The 23,281-nt window shown below is 33.1% G+C and overlaps 2 protein-coding genes across 5 annotated transcripts in view; one reads left to right on the top strand and one right to left on the bottom strand.

The window, feature by feature from the left end:
* LOC124369176 (protein-serine O-palmitoleoyltransferase porcupine) overlaps window positions 1-23,281 on the top strand; it is a 57,945-nt gene that overhangs the window by 33,705 nt on the left and 959 nt on the right. For all 4 annotated transcript variants that reach the window (XM_046826981.1, XM_046826983.1, XM_046826982.1 and 1 more), the window contains 3 exons: window positions 6,838-7,060; window positions 11,409-11,515; window positions 18,301-18,518. In XM_046826981.1, coding sequence (XP_046682937.1) covers window positions 6,838-7,060; window positions 11,409-11,515; window positions 18,301-18,518 — 548 coding nt within the window. The remainder of the gene's footprint in view (window positions 1-6,837; window positions 7,061-11,408; window positions 11,516-18,300; window positions 18,519-23,281) is intronic.
* The window catches only part of LOC124369177 (protein ANTAGONIST OF LIKE HETEROCHROMATIN PROTEIN 1-like), a 62,542-nt gene continuing 52,423 nt past the window's right edge, over window positions 13,163-23,281 (bottom strand). Inside the window, exon 2 of the mRNA XM_046826985.1 lies at window positions 13,163-14,099. Within this exon, the coding sequence (XP_046682941.1) occupies window positions 13,181-13,990 (810 nt within the window). The 5' untranslated portion in view covers window positions 13,991-14,099 and the 3' untranslated portion in view covers window positions 13,163-13,180. The remainder of the gene's footprint in view (window positions 14,100-23,281) is intronic.

The following is a 23,281-nucleotide window of genomic DNA, read 5'->3' as shown; positions in this document are numbered from 1 at the left end:
AACTACTCTTTGGCCCTGTCAGTATGCCCTTGATTTTGCTTCAAACTTGACAAGGTTTTTATAGACAATGTTGTATTTTTCCTCTTGCAAGACTACATTTTTGTTTCTGGATCTTATCTATAGATACATGATTCACTGACTGTTATGAGAAAATTAGAGCGATTATGTATGCATTCTAATATATGTTGTGTAATTTCAAGCCACACAACTGATTTGCTCTGCATACAGATCTTTAGAATAAATTTTGGAGCATCTCTGCACATGGCCAAATCTTCTATTAAACGTTACAATAGAATAAACTGAACCTCTACTGATGTTTACCTCTGTACTAATCCATGAGCAATAATACACCAATCCTTCATCACTAACACAAAAACTACGAGGGTACTTTTTGAAAGTAAGTTGATTTAATAAATAACAAACTATACATCACTGTTATAGCTTGTTTATCATATACATGTGAAAGAACAACTGTTAAACTTTTAATGTAGTCAACGTTTAAATTTAAGTAGTTATCATATCTAGGTACAAGCTTTTTAATACCTATTGAATAAAATTGTGCCACCTATTACAGTAACAAGTAACAAGATCGTGGTAACAAGGTGTAGCCCACTCCATTGATTGAATTTTTTTTTCGACATTGATACAAAGAATGTTTTATCACCAGTGACTATGTGGCCGATATGAAACTTGAGAGCTGGTCCTTTTTCTTTGTTTCGAGTTGATCAGTCTTCAGTTTGGATACCCATCTAGCACAAAATTTACAATATTCAATTTGCATTCATAATTTCATGTACTAGTTTTTTTTTTATATCTGTGGAAAATGCTTTGTAAAATCTGTGATTGTGAACCTTTGATTTTCTCTAACCTAATGATTGATTTGTTCTCCGAGATCACCATAAAATTTAAATTTAAGTTTTAGTAACAACTACACTGAAAGCAGTTTTTATTTTTTTGTTACACAATAAACTGTACCGTATGTGATTTATTATTAAGTCTGAATCACTCATGTAATATACTATTGTCTACATTTGCTTTCTTTGTTTAAAAACATCTGCTATTGTTTTTTCTCATTTGACCACAGAATAAAATGTTCATTTGGTAAATTGTAGTAAAATAAAATAATTACAAAAACCATACAGAAAAGAAAAACTTTTAAGATTATAAACATTTATACAACGTTATTTCGTTCACAATCCATTTTGTTATTTTTTAGAACTACATCGGTTTAGAGGTTTAAGTGAATGTATTTGCATTTCCTATTTCAAAAGTTAGCAGAGATATACATTTTTCATTTATACAAGTGAATAAATAAAACCTTGTAATATTGAGTTGCCAAGTAAGAATGTTCATCATATTTTCATGAACCTCCTGTAAATACACCAAAATATAGTACTTACACAGTTTAATGTAATTACATTGAGGCAATTAATTAAACAGGCGCAGTTCAGCATAATGAGAAGTCTTCTCAAAAAGTGACAGCAGATGATTAGGATGGACTAAATTATTACTATGCCTGGTACTGTAGAAATCGATGAGAGATTTTCTTCAAAATGAAATGGATTATTTTTGAGGTAAGACATAACTTCATAAATATATATATATATATGCATAAACTATAAACTTTTAACATTTTCAATTGTTTGAACATTTATTTATAGTGATTCTTTCAGTGAACACAAATTAAACCATTGTAGAGAACAAGGTCTATGTAGATCTTAAAAACCTCTTTATGTTTCAGTAGAATATTTCAAACAGTAAAGCAATACTATATTGTAAATTTATATGAAAAAATAAGCATACCTTCATAATTGTGTCTATACTCACCACATACATCAGAAGGCAAATATCATTGATTGTAATTCAGTGCAAAGACTTTCAATGTCATCAAACCAGTTCAACATTAGTTAACATAGAATATAGTTCATAGCAAAATTTAATTGTTTGGGTCTCAAGAAAATAAGCATTAATTTTGTTTTGTCCTCATTGAGCTATATTCCACTAGAGTTAAACCACTAATTTAGTTAATTTATAAATGGATTGCCCTTGAAGAAAATAAATACAATATTTGTATTGACAGATAATGTAGTAGTTGCATCTACACAGAGCTTGGCTCTCAAAGGTTTATTTTTTTAATACAAAATATTGAACAAAACAGGTCGCTAGGGGAACTCTAGCTTGTATTTCCTCCAAGAATTTAGATGGCAATGATCATTTGATATTACTGCATATTTTGTGAATAATATATGATAAAATGAAAGATAATAGCTCAGAACCTAGACACTAGTACTTTAATGTATCCTAAACTTTGATGAAAAACACATTCAAGCATCCACTCAGTCAATGTTTGTTTAAACAGTATCTGCAATGTGGTTTATTGTAGGGGTGGTAGATTTCCTTTTCTGAAACTGGATTACGGTCACTAAACAGTTTATTTTATAAAAAATGAAAAATATGGTTAATATTATCATTTAAAAACTTTTAAAAAGATAAATAACAGCCTTTTGCAGTAAAAAGAATGACATAAATTAGCAGCACTGACGTATCCATGATAGCATACTACTCTTTGTGTGACTCCCACTTAAGATATGGCTTAATAGTCTGGGGAGAGACAATAATCTCAAATCTTCAAAGGATGCTTGTTATACAAAATAGGACAATTATGGCTCTAAAAAGACTAAGGCAAATGTATACATACCGAGCAGCCTTCAAGGAACTGAGAATCCTGACTGTTGTAGGGCTCTAAATTCAAGAGACAATCCTCTTTACAATAAAAACAGGGCAGGCAAGGACTGGTGAGTCATCCCTACATGATTGCTGCTGAAAAGACTAGAAAACTTGTGGAATAAAGGGTGTTGCATGGAAATGGTGTGAAAGTTACTTAAAAGACAGATTTCAAGCAGTGGAATTAAACTATATTACATGTGCTCTTGAGACAACATCTGATCTCCCATTAATTTCTGGGGTTCCACAAGACTCTGTACGTGGAGCTATCCTTTACACATTCTTCACAAGTGACTTTCCGAACTACCTTGCTGAATACTGCAGTACACTGATGTACGCAGATGATACTGTTCTGTTGCTCAGAAACAAAAACACACCTGACCTAGAAATACAAACCTTTATCGCTCTAGGCATAGCCCAGCAGTATTGTCAAGCAAACAGTCTGGTATTAAATGAAAAGAAAAGCTAACAGTTCATCATTGGGAAAAAGAAAATGGAGACAAGAGGATTACCAGATGTGTTAGAGGTTTTGGAGGGTGTATATTTGGGAGTAATAATAGATGACAAACTTACTTGGTCTGACAATCTTGACAAGTTATGCACTAAACTCAGTTTAACTGTGTTTGTGCTCCGGAGGCTTAAACAAATATCTAGTGATGAAACCACAAAAACCGGTATACTTTGCTCTCTTTGATGCACACCTGTCTGGGGAAACTCGTCCAAAAGAAATACACAAAAGTACTAGTACTGCAGAAGAGGGCAATACGCATAATGGCTAGGCTTGGACCGAGAGACTCATGTCGTGAATCCTTCAGACAATTCAAGGTGCTGACTGTGGTGTGCCTTTTTGTCTTAGAGACAGCCTGACATGCAGAAGGATAGAACCTGCAGAGAGGAACTGATACAACTACAATACAAGAAGAGCCAATAACATCATCTCCCAAGTCTCCCAATCCACCATCTTTCACTTTATGAAAACCAGCTATCTTATTTTGGAGCTAAATTTCTAAACATCCTTCCTAAAGAAGTGAAGAATACCAACTGCACTCAGAAGATGAAAAAAATAACATTGTGAAGTGGCTACAAGACCGACCATGCTACACAATTGAAGAATTTGAAAGTTGGAGACAAGTTTTTCAATAATTATGTTCTGTTTCTTTTATATTTTGATCTAAAACTCTTGCTTTTTATTCTATTATCCATTAAAAAATAAATAATCTATGTAGATTTGCTAATTAAAAGTACATATTTTTTATTAATTTTAATACTTCCATTGTTAAGTAATTGTTAATTGTTTTATTATGTAATATAGATTAATGACACGCACGTTGTTCTTGATGTTCATGTGAATAAAGAATTATTGTCTTTTATCTATTGGTAGTAGATTTAGGTTGTAGTAGTTTTTCAAAATCTTTTAACACTACCAATATATTTTAAAAACTACACTGTTTTTAATATGGTAGTCTTATAAATTGAATGAATGCATGATTAATAAGCTCTTTATTTTGACTGGGAAAGTTTGGACTATTAGGTCCTCTTTACGCTTTACCGGTCTCTTAAATATAATACAAAATTATTTTTTGACTAAAAAACAATTCATACTAAATAGCATATACAAGTAAATAAATAAAAATTAACTTACAACATATAAAAATTAAACTTATAAATATTATAACTATCTTGATACATGAATATGTATAAATTAGGAGTATATTGGAAAATATTTCATTAAAGACAGCAGTATTCTTTTAAATCTCTGATCATAATAATGTTTTTTCTACAATTCTGCAGCTTAATGTGAAGGCTGCACTTCACAGTCATGTCATTGAGTACTTTGTTGTAGTAGCTGAAGTGAGAGAATAGTAGTGTTTCCACTAACAGAAATTTGATCAGAAAAAGCAGAAACTATTGCATTTGTTTCAGTGTGTGTAGAACAGAAAACACTGTTATGGATGTGTACCCCTGTGTTCGTACATTTCAGGGCCACCAATTATGTTTCTTTGCTGTTGCAATCAGCTTCCTTTATATCAGAACGAAATGCAGAACAATCTGACGTACATTGTCATTGGTTTTTTAAGCTACAACAATGTGGCAAACAGCTAAAAGGAAACAAACCAAGACAAATAAAGAAAATAACTCATTATTCTGCAGACTATTTCCGAGCTGTTAACAGTCTTCCACCAAAATGTTGACAGAATCCGAAATAAAATTGATATCTAAACCATCTACTGAAAATCATTGACCCTCATTTTGACAACTAGTGCCTTGTAACTGAATATAATTTATTGTAAGGAATCCATAAGACCACGTGGAAGCTATACCTGTACAACATAGCATAGAGCTTGTATGTGAAGTAGCTATGGTGTGAATGAAGACCAGCAATCAATATACATACATAATTGGCATCTACCAACTTAAGGACACATTGATAAATGTCCAGTCTTGTTGATTGGTCACAACAACATAACTTACTTTAAACTGGAATGTAACCAAATCTTCCTCAGTGAGACACTTCACAGCTACAACATGAACATAATTCTTTTCCTTCCTACTAGAATAACTCCTCAGTCCAAATCACCCATGGACTGTGTTTGTAAAAAACTAGCAGAGAATAAAGTTTCAGTAAATATTCTGGATGTCAAAATTTCTGACCATACTGCACAACTTTGTACCGCAAAAAATAAAGTTTAGCAATGACAGTAACAATATTTAAAAAAATATTTTAGCAAACGAGATTTGGGTTAATATTCTCAACACCACAGACATTGATTTAACTTTTGACCATTTTCCAACATAATTGTATGTCAAGTAGCTATTAGACTATTCTGCTGCAGTGTCTTGCACGCCCAAGGAGGATAGCTTTGTCAAGAGTTGTTCATGGTCAAAAGGCTTTGCCTAAGTCCAATAGTATTTCTGTGGTTGTATTTTTTCTTTCTAGTTGGTCAATGATGCGTTCGATGAAGCTAACCAGAGCAGCCTATGTTGATTTGTTCTCAGTTAATCCATGTTGTTGGCCAGTTAGAAGATTATTATATGTAAGTAAGTCAAGAAAATGAGAAAGTACAATTTTTTAAAATATTTTGGAAAAATTTGAAATCAGAGAAAATGGCTGGTAGTTTCATCAATTTGATCACCATGCTTAAAAACGGAAATAACCTTAGAGAGTTTTAGTTTACTGGAAAATTTTCTGCTTTGGAAGGATTTACCTGTAATAACTATGATGGGAATGGTTGATTCAATGCGTCTTATTGGTTGCGTCAGATTCCAGATGTTGCACTAAGCGAAAGGTGAACTGGAGCTAAACTCAACATTCACATACCTATAGTACTATAACTGTAAATCATTAGTTCTTTTGGTTTAGTTGAGATCTTTGTTCTTCTTACATTGTATTTTGTCCACAAACAGGTGTTAAGCTCTAGAAATTAAATTTAACTAATAGATTAATTTGAACAAAGCAGTCGAAAGACTTGGATGAATTGTAGAAGAGTGAATCTTCCAAGGATTGCATTATGGTTTGAGAGCCGATGTTGCTGCATAGTACTCTTGTTTGTTATAAATCTACATTGATTTGAGAACTTTATAAAAAAAAAAAAAACACTGTGAGGACTTTAAATCATTTTAGAAGTTGCAAGCAAGATTTATACAGGATGTATTTGTAGTTATAGCATTCTTGCCCGTTTTAAAATTTTTGTATTTCTCCATATTTCAGTTAGTAGGAGAAATGGTCAGTTTAGAAAGACTGATATAATCATGCAAAGCAGTTTAGAAATAATAATAACTGCAATTTTTAAGAGAGTAACTGAGCTCTCATCCTATCCAACATCTTTCTGCTCACTTGCCAAAATATTTTAAAGAAAATTAGAAATGACTTAACCTTTGTGTAACTGGAAAATATATTAATTACAGTGTATATTGCTTATTTTTTTCATAATACCAGTGCAATCAAGTGCTTTTAAATGTTAACCTGGTTTTAATAAAATAACTTGGAACTAACTTAACAACATGTCTCAAAATACTATAGAAGGCGAATAAGAGGTTGCCACTTTTATCACAAAATACTTCAGTCATATGTATTCACTCAGAAGAGTTATCATTTCATCTTTTCTATTACAGTGAGTTTCTCCTGGAACCAGAATCATGGCAGAAGATCAGAGGTCCAGAGATGCTGGCTGTTATGAAAGTGATTTCAATTGCATTCGACTTGGACTCAGGGGTTATTAAACGATTGCCAAATCTCTGGGAATATAGTGGATATGTGCTTTGTGTGGGCACATCAGTGTTTGGTGCTTGGTGTTCTTTTCAAGACTACCTAAATATATATATTAATCCTATCTGGGTAAGTGTACCTAACATAATTGATTTTAAGAACAAACTTTTATCATTTGAATTAATCAAATACTGTTACAATCATCAAGAAATATAAGATGTATGTAGAAAGCTACATCATAGTAAAATAAACTATCAATAAACACCACTTTAAATGTGATAGTGAATATTGAAAAAGTAATGGCAATTCTGACAAAATACAAGAGTTATTCGGAAAGTAAATTGCTTTAACAAATAAAAAACTACATGTAATGTTTACAGCATTTTTTATTATGTCCATTTGAAAGTTATGTCTCTAAACTATTTTTAACATATATAATATGTGCATTTAAGCTCTTATCGTATCTAGTTACAAGCTTTTCAATAATGATTGAATACAATTCTGCCCTTTTGTACGTAACTGATGCAGCAGTTTTCGTGGTGACAAGAAGTTACTCCAAACCATTTTCTTATTTGTTCCACACTGAGATAAGAAAGTCAATTTCATTACCAGTAACTGAGTGGTTTAGAAAAATTCTTCATCTTCATGGTCCCGGATAAGAAATTTGATAAGTTTTTCCATTTCTTTGTTCTGAATTCATCAGTCAAGAGTTTGGTACCCACAAAATTTACTACACCTAAGTTTCTCAGTAACAATTTCATACACCAGTGGATAACATCTCAGGCGGCAGATTTTTCAAAGTTTGAATAAAAACACTTGTTTCACGCTACGATAAGTTCTTAATTTCTTATTCCAAACATCTGGTTACTTTCTGGATAGCCTTTATATAATATACAGGGTGTCCCATGAAGAAACGGAGAAACTGTCAGGACTTGTTCTTACGGTGAAAATAATGAAAAAAGTTCATATACACATAGGTCCAGAAACGCTTAGTTAGCGAGCTATACAGGGTGAAAGATTTCGCCCAGATTTCAGTGCCACCGTTAAAAGGGAGCCCTATTAAATTATTTTGGGCGTAACCCAGGACGTAAAATTTAATGTATATTATGCAAATTGAACTGAAAAATTTAATAAAATTGGTACCAGACCTCTAGCTGCAGTAATTTTTAAGATATCTGAAGAAATACGCAAAATTCGGTGTCCAAAAACAAGTTTCATTTAGGTTTCAAGTAGATTAACTTTGTTAAATGTGTAACAAACATGTAAAATTCTTTAACAAAACATGTAAAGAATTAATTTCTTAAGATAATGATGTAAAATAAGCCAATAAAAATTATACGTAAACTTTAAGAAAATCAATTTTTAATTAAATAAATAACGTAAGAAGAATAGACAAAATCGGTTACACTTTTTTTCTTGCTGAACGTACATGTTTTTATAAACTTTTATTTTCACTTACTATTGCAAAAAAAATAAATGCTAACAAAATAACTAACCTTAGTTTAGTAACTGTTCGAAATTCCCTCCTTCACAATGCACACAGCACTCTGCTTGACGTAAAATATTTGTGGTGGCTCTGCGAATTATGTCTAGATTGTTTCTTATACTGTCAAATGCGTTGCAAATTCTAACGAGTAATTATTCTTTGGTATCAACTTTACGTTTATACACCATAGCTTTAATATGTCCCCATAAGAAGTAGTCAAGAGGCGATAAGTCAGGCGATCGTGGTGGCCAGTTGATTGGTCCACCACGCCCAATCCAGTTCAAGAAATTAGCATTCAAATGATTTCTAGCTACTAAAGAAAAATGAGGAGTTGCACCATCGTGTTGGAAAATCATTTTTAATCTTTTTTGTAAAGGGATATCTTCCAAAAGAGCCGGTAAATCATTTTTCAGAAATTGTTCGTACATATTTCCTGTAAGGTTTCCTTCGAAAACGAATGGTCCTAGAATTTTGTCATCAATAACGACACACCAAACATTAATGTGAAATCTGTGTTGGAAAAAGGTTTCTACGGTACCATGTGGATTTTCTTCGCTCCATAAATTACTATTTCTACAATTGAAGGACTCGTTTCTCGTGAAAGTTGCTTCATCAGTAAATAAAATTGAATTCACCCTATCAGCATTGTCTAGAAGCCAATGAGAAAAGTTTAACCGTAAAGGGTAATCTGTCGGCAGCAAATGTTGTACCTTTTGCAGGTGAAAAGGATGAAGTCTCTCTTTACGCAAGATGCGCCACACTTTGTTTCTCAATAAACCAGTGCGATACGCAATTCGCCTCGTACTAGTACCCGAAGTTCATCACTTGAAGTTCATCGTTAACGCAATGATGTGCCTGCCGTTCAACCGAAAACGAAATTGTTGGAAATGATCCATTCGTTCTTAAAAACTGAAACACTGAAGAAAAGGTTTTCGCATTCGGAATCCGCCTTGCAGGAAATCTTTCCTGATATTCACGTCGAGCAGCTTCCGCATTTCCATTAGCATATCCGTAACAGAACATTATGTCGGCATATTCTTCATTAGAAAATTGAAACGGCATATTCTTCATTAGAAAATTGAAACGGCATATTAACTTTTATACTGTATCAATATTTACTTTACTTTTACTTTTTTTACTTTTTTAATATTTACACTTAACTTATCTGTATGACACTTCAATATAAAATATTCAAAAAAAGTTCGTAATTGTGATTGTTGAACAGCTGTTAGTACTGCCAACCTATGAAAATAATATTTTTGTTACAAAAGTTGTAGAATAACGTAAATTAATTCGCAATTATTGTTAAGTTTCAGATTTTATGACACTAAAGTTTTTTTACTAGTATGTAATTCATTAGAAAAAATAGAAGAATGTTTCTATAAATAAAATCTATACATAATTATTTTCAATACTATTTTCAATAATTAACATGTTATCTCCAAATATTAGGATGTACATTCAGTAAGAAAAAAAGTGTAACCGATTTTGTCTATTCTTCTTACGTTATTTATTTAATTAAAAATTTATTTTCTTAAAGTTTACGTATAATTTGTATTGGCTTATTTTACATCATTATCATTCTTTACAAGTTTTGTTAAAGAATTTTACGTGTTTGTTACACATTTAACAAAGTTAATCTACTTGAAACCTAAATGAAACTTGTTTTTGGACACCGAATTTTGCGTATTTCTTCAGATATCTTAAAAATTACTGCAGCTAGAGGTCTGGTACCAATTTTATTGAATTTTTCAGTTCAATTTGCATAATATACATTAAATTTTAAGTCCTGGGTAACGCCCAAAATAATTTAATAGGGCTCCCTTTTAACGGTGGCACTGAAATCTGGGCGAAATCTTTCACCCTGTATAGCTCGCTAACTAAGCGTTTCTGGACCTATGTGTATATGAACTTTTTTCATTATTTTCACCGTAAGAACAAGTCATGACAGTTTCTCCGTTTCTTCATGGGACACCCTGTATATATATATATATATATATATATATATATATATATATCTAATTTTATGAAAATGAGCCTTATAATAGTGTTGTACATCTGAAGTGGAATAAGAGTTCTAGGTATAAAGACAATTGTCCAAGGACAATATTTCACATTGTTATATGACTTTTATATTTGTTTGTATTGATTTATTTAAATAATTTTGTATCACTAGTTCACAATATTATTCTCTTCGATATCCAGTTATGCTGTAGAAGTTACCTACTTTTTTCTAGTATATTTCATGCTTCTTATTAATGAGTGCAAGCTCTGAAGTATTATTGCATGGGCGATGTAAATTGTTTAGTCAAGCAATAGTTTGGAGTTAAGTTTTAAACGTACATTAGGGTACCTATCAATAATTTGGGAGTAAAAAAATCAGAACTGTTAATAATCAATCCAGAATCAGTTCTTGCAAAAAAGTCATATAATGTTAAAAGCATGATGTGAATATTAATTTAAAGTGTTCATACAACAGTACAACTCACCATGCACTAAAGATGTACGTATGTTACATATGAATTGTATGTTGTATAGGGGAATGAGGGAAGTGATAAAGGGTGTTTATCAAGATCACACAGTCACATGTACACTCACAACCCTGTGGTACACACACTCCTTTTACTTGGCCATTGACCTTTAGCATTGATCAGGGTTGGTTTAATATTAAAACTACAATACTGGTTTTATTTATTCACTCTATTTCCTTAACCATGAAAGAGAATTATGACTGAGCTTAGTGAGTTTTTTTTTACATTGATTATATCTACTGACATAGATTACTGTGGAGATCTAAATGATTCAATAATCTGGAAAGGGCTGGTCCCAATTAATCTGGATGTATAACAAAGCTAATTAAAATGAGCAATATAAATTATATTTATAAAAGTTTATACTATTGCTAATTGCTGAAGGAAAAATTCATAATCCTAAGAAGGTTTCCTAATACTGTACAACTGAGGTGGGAACATAAACTTTATATTGTTTCAGAACATTAAATGGGTGATAAAGGCAGTGCAGAGTCTACTACTTGGGTTGCTGTCTTTCACACTGAGTGTCTGTTTTGTGGAGTGGTTCATACCACCTGAGTCATCTGAGTGAGTTTTCTGAGTAATAACAATTCAAATAAGCTTTCTTACTTTTAATGAAGTATCACTTTTGTATTAACTTGGTTAATTCTATGATGTTACAATTTTATAAACTATTACAATGGTCATCTGTAAAATTAGTATTTTTTGATTTGTAAAAGAAAGTTACGCACCTAATATCGATCTTCAGTTCGATTTATGTTGTAGCGACTGTTTTAGTAGTTCAAATCCCGTTTTCAGGCTGTAAAACTTAAATATGAAGGTCTTTGTCAAAATTATAAACTGCAGTAAAACATGTACACACAAATCTTATAAATAAACACTAACACATTTATAATTAACAGTGACTATTATTAATTAATTATAACATGAAAGTGGCTGGCTTGATAATCGGTTGTATGTCAGCCAGATCAATATTGCCAGTCTAACGGATCATTATGTGTACCCAAATCATAAAAAATTTGGCTTAAATTTTGTTTTTTTTTTTTGTTTCTCGCTCAATTTACATTTTTGGTAATTGCATTTGTTGCAACAATTGTTACAACTACTCCTCTTTGTAGTTATAATGTATATACTACTCCTCTAAAAATAGTATAAACTAATAATGTTTAGATAGGTAAACTTTAGTCTACACTGATGGCATCATCTTCGCTTAATGATATGATGCTGACCTATATGGTACACACACTTGTGAAATTGATGATTGTAGGAATAAGTCACAACATGCATATAGCCGCAGATAAACCTAACGACTGCTACACATAGCTCTTACTTAAGTTTTTTTAGACACATCCGATTCTCCCCTGTTTTTTACTCGCTCATTCACTTAGTGAGCAATAGCTATAATCAAGTGTTAGATGCTAATCACTACTGACTGGTTTTATTCATTTTATCCCTTATCTGGTACATTAAAGATAAGGAATTGTTTGAAAATAACTAACTAAACTATTAAAGTTTTTATTCAATCTAAGTTTAACTACTTAGACTTAAAATTTATTTTTCCTGAATAATATAAAATCACTAAAGTAACTAATATATAAGAGTGGTATAAAGGAACACATTAGAGGCCAGTGGTGGTTTTATCTGTACCAACCCAATATTTTTAGATAATATTTCAAACATTTGTATGTAATCATTTTAAAGAGTACATGTGTCCGCCCATTATGGGTTTGTACCCAGAAGATCTATCTGTATACATTTACTTAATTTAACAGGATATATCTCCTGTGTTTACACATACGCGAAGGAGTTGCTTGAGCTGTTCGGATTCTTAGGCGGGGCAGAGCAGAGCGGCGCAGTTTTTGTGAAACATGTGTTTGGTAGAGAATGCGCATGTTGCCGCACAGGGCAGGGCAGAGCAGTACAGTGTTGCACGTGGTCTGCCCAACACTTGTGGCTGTGACACAGAAACTGTGTAGCTGGAGCACTCCTGACTTGAGTTATTTGGTTAGTGTACTACTATTTGTCGATATGGAAAAAAAATTGATCGAGTTAGTGCGTAATTATCCAGTGTTGTATGATACCAGTAATCTTAATTACATGAAGACAAAGTACAAGCAAGGAATATGGAAGAAAATCGGAAGGGAGCTCAAATTAGTGGATGGTAAGTTACAAATTTAAAACCATCTTGTTTATTAATAACTTATTTTATTTTGCACTAGTTATACAGCAAAATCAGAATTGTCCTTGGGAAACCCTTTCTTCTTGCCAAGACACGCTTCCACCCGAGTTAAAGTATTGAGTAAATTTCTTTCTGATTGCAAAAGCTGCTTGTACACACCTTGTTTGGTTCCTTCTAACTGGAATCAGTTGTTCTGTTGGCAAACTCTCAATATCCTCATCCTCTTCATTTTCGCAGTTTACTGAAGCATTTCTGCGCAAGTAGTTGTGCATAACGCAAGCTGCTTTAACGACATCAACAACGGTTGTAACTTTAATCTCAAATGGTCTTGAGACCACACGGAAGCGTGAGGCTAGGATGCCAAATGCACATTCTACAGTTTGTCTTGCTCGTGAGAGCCTATAATTAAAAACTTTATTTTCATGATTGGTTGTGACATTTTTTCTCGGGTACGGTCTCATCAAGTTGACCATCAGTGGGAATGCCTCATCCCCTACAAATACGTAGGGCAATGTATGTTGAAAAGAAGGTAGCTGAGAAGGGGAGGGGAGTTTTAGATTCCCCATAACCATTTTCTTTTCCAATTCACAACTTGAAAAAATACTTCCATCGCTAAATCTTCCCATGGATCCTACATCAATGAAAGTAAACTTTTTGTTTGCATCTACAGCTGACAATAATACAATGGAGAAGTCGTGTTTGTAGTTGAAGTATGATGATCCAGATTGATTAGGCTTCTTAATACCGACATGCTTGCCATCTATTGCTCCTACACAATGTGGAAAATTCCACCTTGAATCAAAGTCATTTGAGATCGACTTCCACATGTCTTCTGTTGGCTGTGGTAAATAAATCTGCTGCATAGCTTTCTATATTGCGACCGAAACCTCACTCACAATCTTAGCTACTGTTCTGTCTCCCATGCGAAAAGAGTAGCCCAATTTTTTATAACTATCCCCAGAGACCAGATACCTAAAACAAACAAAAAATCCCATTTTATGTCAATTTTAAAACAATTAAACTTCGTATTTAAAATTGTTTAAAGTTTTTTTATTTGAATTAAACAATATAACATCGAAATAAGTGTGTAGCATTTTTAAAACTACTTAGGCAACAATAAAATAATGCATATTAGTGAAGATAACTTATGTTTTAGTTTCACCAATTAAATTAATAAATTACCACTATCCCATAACTGAATATATTTTTATAATTATGTAAGAAAATCATAGAAGTTACAAAATTGTTTATTTTTTATAGGAAACAATGCTTGTGTTCTAAATTAAAATTAAATATATTGAGTTGTACTACTTTATTTCATTTGTATTGATCAACCCCTGTACCAACTGAAGCTATCGTTTATTTTCAGATTCCGGAGAAGACGCCAAATCTGCCTGGAAGAAGCTGAGAAACAACCACAGAGATGCTCTGCGACGCCATAAGCATATGAATAAAAGTGGTGCAGCAGCAACAGACATCAAACCATGGAAGTTCGAAGCCCAAATGGAATTGTTATTGCAGTACATGGTAAATGAAAATCGTGGAACAAATTTCACCAGCGACGACAACAATGCTGAGGTTGAGGAATTGACAGAACAACTACTGGATGAGGAGGCTGTAGACAACCCCGATGAACAGGTTGTTGGCGAATTTGATGGTCTCCTAAGACAAAACAAAGCTGATGTGGGAGAAGCTACTATAACTAATGAGCCTACAAACGTGCCATTGGTAAAACCACCATCTTCAACCAATAAGCCTACAAACGCGCCATCGGAAAAACCACCATCGGCAAAGAAACCCAGGAGAATGAAAAAAGGAGAAATCGACAGTTTAATTGTTATGGCGTTTGAACTGCGTGAACAAAGACAACGGGATCAGGAAAGGAAAGCAATGGCAGCAAAAATCGCTCTGCCAAACGATGATCTTTACTTGTTTTTTATGTCAATGTATGAGTTGACAAAAAAAAATGCCTCCTTCTTCACAACACATCGTAAGAAGTAACGTTTTTTCTGCGGTTTCTCAAGAAGCACGTTTACTCAACATCCAGTCAAACCCGATTGCTCCACCAGCGCCCCAACAACAGTCTTATATTCTTAGTGGACACAATAGTCAGCCTCAGCCAGGAAATGACCAACAGCTCAACTGGTGGTGGTCACAAGCTACGTCTCCAAGTACCACCTCTAACTCATCAATGGAAACTACCAGTTTCAACTAATTACAGTAATAAGGTTAACTTTAGTGTAATTTAAATTCTATGTAAAGAGCAAGTTTTGTTTTTACTTCAAAATTTTGTCAGTATTACACGTCATTTACTAACCATAAAAAATGTCATGTTAAATAAGTCTTTTTAAGTTGGTTATTTCAGATTGTTCTGTTGAAAAATTGTATTAATAAACTTTAAACATACCTTAAAAAAACTGTGAGTTTTTCTCCAGTTCCCACGGGCTTTTGGGCGTTACATCCGTCTGAGGCTATTAACGACCTAATCAACCGATGTACTTCTTCAAACTCTTCTCTGCTAAGACGACAAAAGTTTTTAAACTGTTCTGGTATAATAGTTATTTTGTCATTGCAAATGCTCCATGTGTGTTCCTTTTTTTCAAGTAAGCACTTTTCACTCCCTTTGTCCTCCTCGACCTAATGTACAGCAGCAGTAAAAATGAATCAAACTCATTATCAGAATCTGATTCTGAGCTTAAATCAAGGAATCTTGAAAACATTGTCACAAACACAAAACACCAAAGTACGTCCACCTGCGTCGAACTGCAGAACGAGACTGTCTCCCAATATGCGTTATTAAACTGTGCGACACGTTTCTGCCCTGCCCTGTTCTGCCCTACACACCTGTGTCGCACAGCTCAACGTGCGCCCCGACTTAAGGCTTGACAAGATGAAAACAATTATGAATGCAACATTTTTATATAAGCTGCATGGTCTGGTGGTTGATTCTGTTATTCTGGCCATCTTAACATCTCGTATACCTAATTTTAACAGCAGGAACAAGCTCTCCTGGCTTCTCTCTCCCCTATTCCTCTAGAGCTGCTCACGCCTCCTCGCCTCTGTCAAGTGATGAGATGTTACAACTTATTAGTCAATAGTGGGTCATGCATTGAAATTTTTTATTTATTGTGGTATTATATTGTTGTTTATAATTTAATATTTGTTTATTGTGATAGTATATAGTTATTAATTGCTATCATAGATTCAGTATAGTTCACATAGTTCCTTCTTTCCATTAATTTTTTGTCAAATATTATTAATACAATACTTTCGTATCTTATTGCCTTTATACAATTGAAACTAGTTCCATTTTGTGTTTATTGTTTAGATGTAAAGTACTCTTTGAATGTATTTTGTGCTCTTAATAATTGACATTGCTGTTATTTCTACCTATTAGCATTTTTACTAATGAAAATCAATTTAGAAGTGAACATTTTTCCATTTTGGACATTTTTATGTAATTATTAACTGCTTTAATGTAACTGGTTAACACTGTATTGGGGCATGAAAATAAAATAAAACAAAAAACACCAAACACTCTAACTAAATTCCTGTATTTAAAAAATAGGTTTGCTAGGCCACTAAATTACTATTTTTACTTTTTTCATCGTCAAGTATCAGTTCATTGTCGTTTGTTACTCACAAGTGTTGGCTCTGCAAAAGTGCATATAATGCAGGAAATTTCAGACTATCAATTGTGTTAGGACTGTTTCAGACTATCAACAACATTTGAGGAAGATGTATATACCATTTTGTTCAGTTGGCCGTGTATGATATATTGTGAGGTGTGTAGTGGTGAAATCTACTTTCTGAATATGAGATGATGCCTTTCTATTCGTTAAAGATATTTTGGGAAGTTTCTAAGACCCATGCTTTATTGCCAGTAAACATGTGGTTCATGAAACCTCTTCACCATTAAATTTGATGCAATCAGTTTTTGGATGGGCTGTTTTTAATTTCCACAAATGGTACTTGAAATGCAGTACCTACAATTACGTGTTGAATTATGAAAATATTTTGTATTTTTCCAGGAGAGGAATCAGGTTAAATACAAAACAACCTGTTAATTAACATGTTGTAAATGAACAAAAAATTAAAACATGTTAACCCAAATGAACACTGATTGTACCATCTTATATGTAGCAAATGAAAAAAGTCAGTGCAGCTTTATTCGTTAGAATTTGAAGAATATTGAAGAAAACCTCTTTTTGGCCACAATAATTATTTCAATAAGAACATTATCACAAATCACAACACACAACACACAAACAACAAACAACAAATCATTTGTCGTTACTGCTTGTCGAGCTTGGAATTCCCTTCCTAACCATATTAAGTCAGTAGGGAGTCGAAATCGGTTTGCAGCCTTACTGAAAGCTAAATTGCTAGAAACGATGTCAGCGACGGGTTAGTTGGGGTAGGTTTTGGAGGACGGATAGGGTGCTAGTGAATGTGTGTATGAATTTTTTGTATGAATGTATTTATACTAAATTCTTAAAGATACCTTTATTATATAATTTTGTTTTATTTTAAATGTACAGTAGTAGTTGTATTTGACTTAAGTTCTATATTATTATATTAGGGTTAATTGTAAGACAGGGCCTTATGGCCCTAAATTCGCCCTTTTGTATATATAATACAAATAAAGTCATTTGAATTTGAATTTGAATTATGTGAAATTTAAGGATGAATGAATACAAACTATCTAGCATATAAAATGTTGATTTTCTCAAAGTTTTTGTTTTCTTTTTTACATTTGTCTATGATGTTCATCCTCCATTGAAAATACTGCATGAATTTCAAACTAAAATGTAGACATAACTGTAAATCTTGGCTATCTTCCTGTAAATCTGGACATTTATTATAATAAAAATCATTGACACTGTGTATGATATATAACGTTATTATTTTGGACATTTTAATGCCCCACAACAGAAATGTAAATGAATTTGTAAACATTTTTAGCAGATCAATGTTAGCATCAAGCTAAATTGGAAAAGCATTACAGTCATTGACTGATAACGATGAGCAGTATGTGACTCTTCAGGTTGAAAGGTTTTGCTTTCCAAATGACACTCATATAAAATTTCTGATATGTAGTTCTCCTTTTTGGTGAATATGCGTTAATTAATGTTTTTCTGAGGTGGAGTATAATGTATTCTGAACTTGACAGGTGGTGGGGAATGTACCGAGATGCACTGCAGTTCAGAACGAGCCACTATTTCGTCTCTTATCTCTCGGAAACTGCAGCTGTTCTGAGCGGATTCGGTGCCCAGTCTAACGGACAGTGGCACCTTAATGTCTCAGAGCCTCAACACATTGAACTGCCACACTCTCTCGTTCAAGTGGTCATCTACTGGAACAAATACATGCACAAGTGGCTCAAACTTTGTAAGTTTACGAATTTTATCTTTTTTTTTAAGAACTTATGTACTTGTTTTTTTTTCAGTGGAGCCTTTAAAACTGTAATATAGACCACATTTTAGTTTTTTACTCCCATTTAAAATAACCAATAGTGGCTCCTGTCCATAAGAGCACAAGACCATTGAACATCCTAGAAAAATTACTTATTAAATATAAATAATCTCACACTTCAGCAGATTTTAAAGAACGTGTGTTAAGTTACAGTGTAGTGCGCATCAAGTAAAGCTATGTGAAGCAAGGTTTGCTGATCAGATCACAATTCTGTATTATACATGGGCAAGGAGAGTCCTTTATTATCTTCGGGAAGGGGAGGAAACATGTCTTTGTGGCCTGATACAAACTGCTTCTTATAGCTGTAGTCAGTCTCAGTCATCAGTGTAAAGCGGTAGTTTACGCTACATTTCTATTGCGTGCTTATACTATATTTTGTTTTTACACATTTAAATTGTAATTTAGTTATTTGTTTAAAGTTTACTATTGACAATGAATAATTTGAAAGAATAACAGGTTTTCAAACATTTGCAATTGTTAATGTTACAATAATAGGATTCATAGTTCAAGGATTTGAATCTGTCCTCATCTTTAGTTGTCAAAAAACCTCAAAGCATAAAGTTAAACATGCACAAAAATTAAAAACTAACTGAACTCGTAAAAGTCATGGTTACTAGTAAACCAAGTAGTACATAAAAAGACTCAAGCATTACCTGAGGGTCTAGGATAACTGGAGCAAGTACGAACCTTGCATCCTATAGAACAAACGTACTGAACAACATATCCGTTACCCATTGGAGACTATAGTCTTTCATAGCCATCCTGTGTTCTGCTGAACACTTCCATGTTGACTTGCACAAGGTTACAAAACAACTTTCTTACTTTCTTACAATAGATCTGCAACCAACCTTCGACTAGTCTTTCAGAGCCATCCTTGATTCTGCTGAACAATCCATTTTAATTTGCACAAGATCACAAAACAACTTTCCAACAACGCATCCACAACCTATAAGGGACTATAGTCTTTCATAACTATTCTTTGTTCTGTTGAACTCTCCATTTTTCTTTCATATGGTCATAAAATACAGAAATACCTTACTCTGCAGCTGGTGGGGAAAATAAGAAGTGGAGAGCCGATTTGAATTGTATTGCACACAACCCAGTTTTACTTGAAATCGTTAGTCACGCTAGTTTTGGTGGGGTTCAAAAATTAGGGGATATCTAAAAGGTAAAAGGGTATCTAATTTTAAATGAGGCATTGTTTCAAATTATTAAAAATTAACTGTCAGTCACATAAATAAAAGTTAAATCGGCAATAGCCAATAGGAATAATTGGCTGAATATTGTTCTTTACCTTGAATATTGATGTTAATATTTAGGCATATGATGGTTGCTTATAAGTGTGAAAAGGTATTTTTATAGTTTAATTTCAACTTCAAACCTCACAGTGGATTGTCCTGTAAATCTCTCAGTAAGTCCTCCACAGGTACGTCAGCAAGCCCCAACTTACGTAGGCAGACGATCATTTCTCATGCACATAGAAGATGACTTGTAATGGCGTGTTAACTTAGTTTGTTAAATTTGATAACAACAGTGCCGTTACAAAGTTGAAGTATAAAAAGAAGTAATTTAAACCTGATTTGAAAAAAATTAACTGCATGGTTTTATATAAATTGGCTGAACCACAAAATGTATTGGTTATCGAAATCGCCACCTAACAGAGCGCTGTTGGGCTGGGTGAAGACTTTACAATGTTTGTAAAAATTGGACTACCATCAAGCCAAGTCAGTGGATTATTTTTTAGTTCAAATCAATAAATCTTTAAAAACAAATGATGGTCTTGTATTAATACCTAAAAAGGAAATGTTCCAATATACCACACAGTAATTAGAAAATTATTGAATGGTATAATATAATTATAACTGCAAACTAATTTCTCTAATTGCTCGGCCGTAGTACAATATTTATCTCGGGTAATATTTTCACAACACTCCAGAGTTTTCTTTCAGTATGATCTTATTCCAATATTTATTATTTATTGTTTCATGTATAAACAGAGTGCTTACTATGTAATATACCTTGTTTAAACCCAGTCAGTAACTTATACATACAGCAAAAAAAAAGTCTAAATTTGTGGTATGAATCTAGTTTCTGAGACCAGTTTAAAATGACAGTATAAACATTACTAAAAAATGAAAGTGTAGAATTGAAAACTATGATGATCCAGAACAAGTAACAAAAAACATCACAGGACATTTACATTTGCGTTAATGTCCACTGTCACTCATATTGAAATGTCTTAACCCTTTGTGATCAAATGTAGCCAAAACTTATCTCTTACTTAGTTTGGATTTAGTATCAGGTTGTGGTCCTCTCAGCTCACCGGGCCACACATAATGCCCGGCGATTTACGTAACTTTTACTTGGATTTAATTGGCAGTATTTGACCTTTGGCTCTTTAAATGACTGATACTTAAATGGAATTCTCAAATAATTTACAAAGTGTATTAGCTTTAAAATTAAAACTTTATCGATGAGTTATTATAATAAATAACTCATCGATAAAGTTAATAATAATATATTAACGAACCAAGTAATATGTAATTTAAGTTACATGTTGATCTGCTTTTTATTTGCAGAAGAAAAAATACAGTCTGTCTCAATAAAGTCTCTAGTATCAACAGAATATAAACTAGTTTCCCTGACAGTCAGATAAAAAATAATTCTGAACAATGTTTACCATGTTATTTGCTGCAAATAGAGAAATATGATTTATTTACTTATTTGGCCAAGAGACTACAGCACTTTCCAACCACAACTGGATAAGGATTGAATTTTATAACTGAACAATATTGTGGACCACACTTAGTGGCCTGACGAGCCGAACGGCAAAACAGTGAGGGTCACGCTGTGGCCCACTGAGCTGAGGGACAGGACGTGGTCATAAATCAACGACCTGACCGACCTGAGGCAGAGAACAGCCATGGCCACCATTGTGGCCAGGCGATATGAGTGACCAATCATATGAATTTAATGCTGATCCCTAAGGGTTAATATATGTAAAAAAAGATTATTGAGTTCAAAAGATCATTCAATTTGTGTTTGTTTTTGTGATACACAAACATTGTTAATAAATTTAACATCAGTTTAACCCTTAAGGCACTATACAGGTATAGTTGCTACCAAACTTTGGATAAACACCCATTATTTATCAAAAATGAAAATTATATTTTCTCAGTGCCTATTTGATTTATTTTGTTTTACTATGTAACAAAAAGAAAAAGAAACTGCATGTAATTTTTTCATTTGCCCACAAATCTTTAATTCTCGGCACGGCAGTAGCTTGCAGCGTTGAGGGGGTACTAACAAATTACCACATGTGAGACAAAAACCGGTCTAGCATTAATAAGCATAGAGGCGGTCACATGATATGCAGCATCTCTTCACTACTGAAACATACTTCCCGCACACTCTAGTTAACTAACTCAGAACTACCATCACAAAACAAGGCAAACAATCGTTTGCACTTATATGTGCTTACAACGTTTAAAGCATGGTCACCCCTCATGCTTAAGGTACTGCAAGGGTTAACTAAAATGCTAAGTATTGTTGAAGCATAAGATGATTTCAACAATATACAATTTAACTCCAAAATCAGTTAACGAACTTTAGAATACATGTATACTCAGGATTTGTTCATACATTGAGGTGGTGCTGTCGATTTTGGGTTTGTAAAATATTTGTTTATCTTAAAGTTATATCTATTTAAGATAACTTCCTTGAATTCAGAAAGAGTAGAACATTTTTATGATCACTCCACGAGGAATTACTGGCATTTAAATATGAAATTTAAGTATTTTGTGATTAAGTCCAAATATAAACGACTGAAGATTAAAATGTGAGGTTTAAAACATGTACATGAGTTGTAGTGTTAGGGAGTGACTTTTTTATTCATAAAAATATGTAACTGTGTTAAATAATATCTAACAACTTTTTTTAAATTATTTTGAATTACATAAATTTAATTAAGCCATAAATGAATAAAAAAATGTGTCACTCTTTGAAGTTATAACTCATGTAAATACTTAACAAATTTCAAATATTTATCTTCACCTGTTTTTAATTGGGTCTGATTACAAAAGGGCCTACTTTAAACAATACCAGCAGTTAATTAGACATGGTGTGATACAAAAAAAATGTGTACTTTTCCGTGTTCAGGAAACATTTCTTAATGGACTATGAATTTAACATAAACAAGTTTTCCAAGCCCAAAATTGATTGTACCACCTTACCACGTACAACTTCATTCACTAACAGCGTGCTTCCTTGCAAGGTGATTTGTGGTGGGTTTTCTGAGCTAAGCAACATACCTGGGCTACGCTTAGCAAAAGAACATGAGTTGATGTTTCCCGTGAGCTGATGGAGCAATTAGAAAGTGAATCAGACTAATGTAATAACATGTGATGAAGTGTAAGTGTTCCAGTTTGTTCTGTCATGTTTGGCAAGCGTGAGTGGTCCATAAAGAAGTTATATCTTCGGAACGAACAATCAATGCCATTTTCTACAAAGATGTCCTTCCACATCTGCTCAGAGCCACAGCTGGAAGACAATGCCTCAATATACACCACCTTCAATGTGGACCACCTGACCTGGACAGGAGTTGCAACTTAAATCATCATACTTGTAGCTTTTCATCTACTGAAAAGCTGTGATGTGACCCTGGCAGACTTTCAACGAAG

This window comes from Homalodisca vitripennis, chromosome X (genome assembly GCF_021130785.1).
Source record: "Homalodisca vitripennis isolate AUS2020 chromosome X, UT_GWSS_2.1, whole genome shotgun sequence".
NCBI classification, from domain to species: Eukaryota; Metazoa; Arthropoda; class Insecta; order Hemiptera; family Cicadellidae; genus Homalodisca; species Homalodisca vitripennis.
Note: the sequence above shows the minus strand (reverse complement) of the source record. Positions and strands in the feature narration are given on the sequence as shown.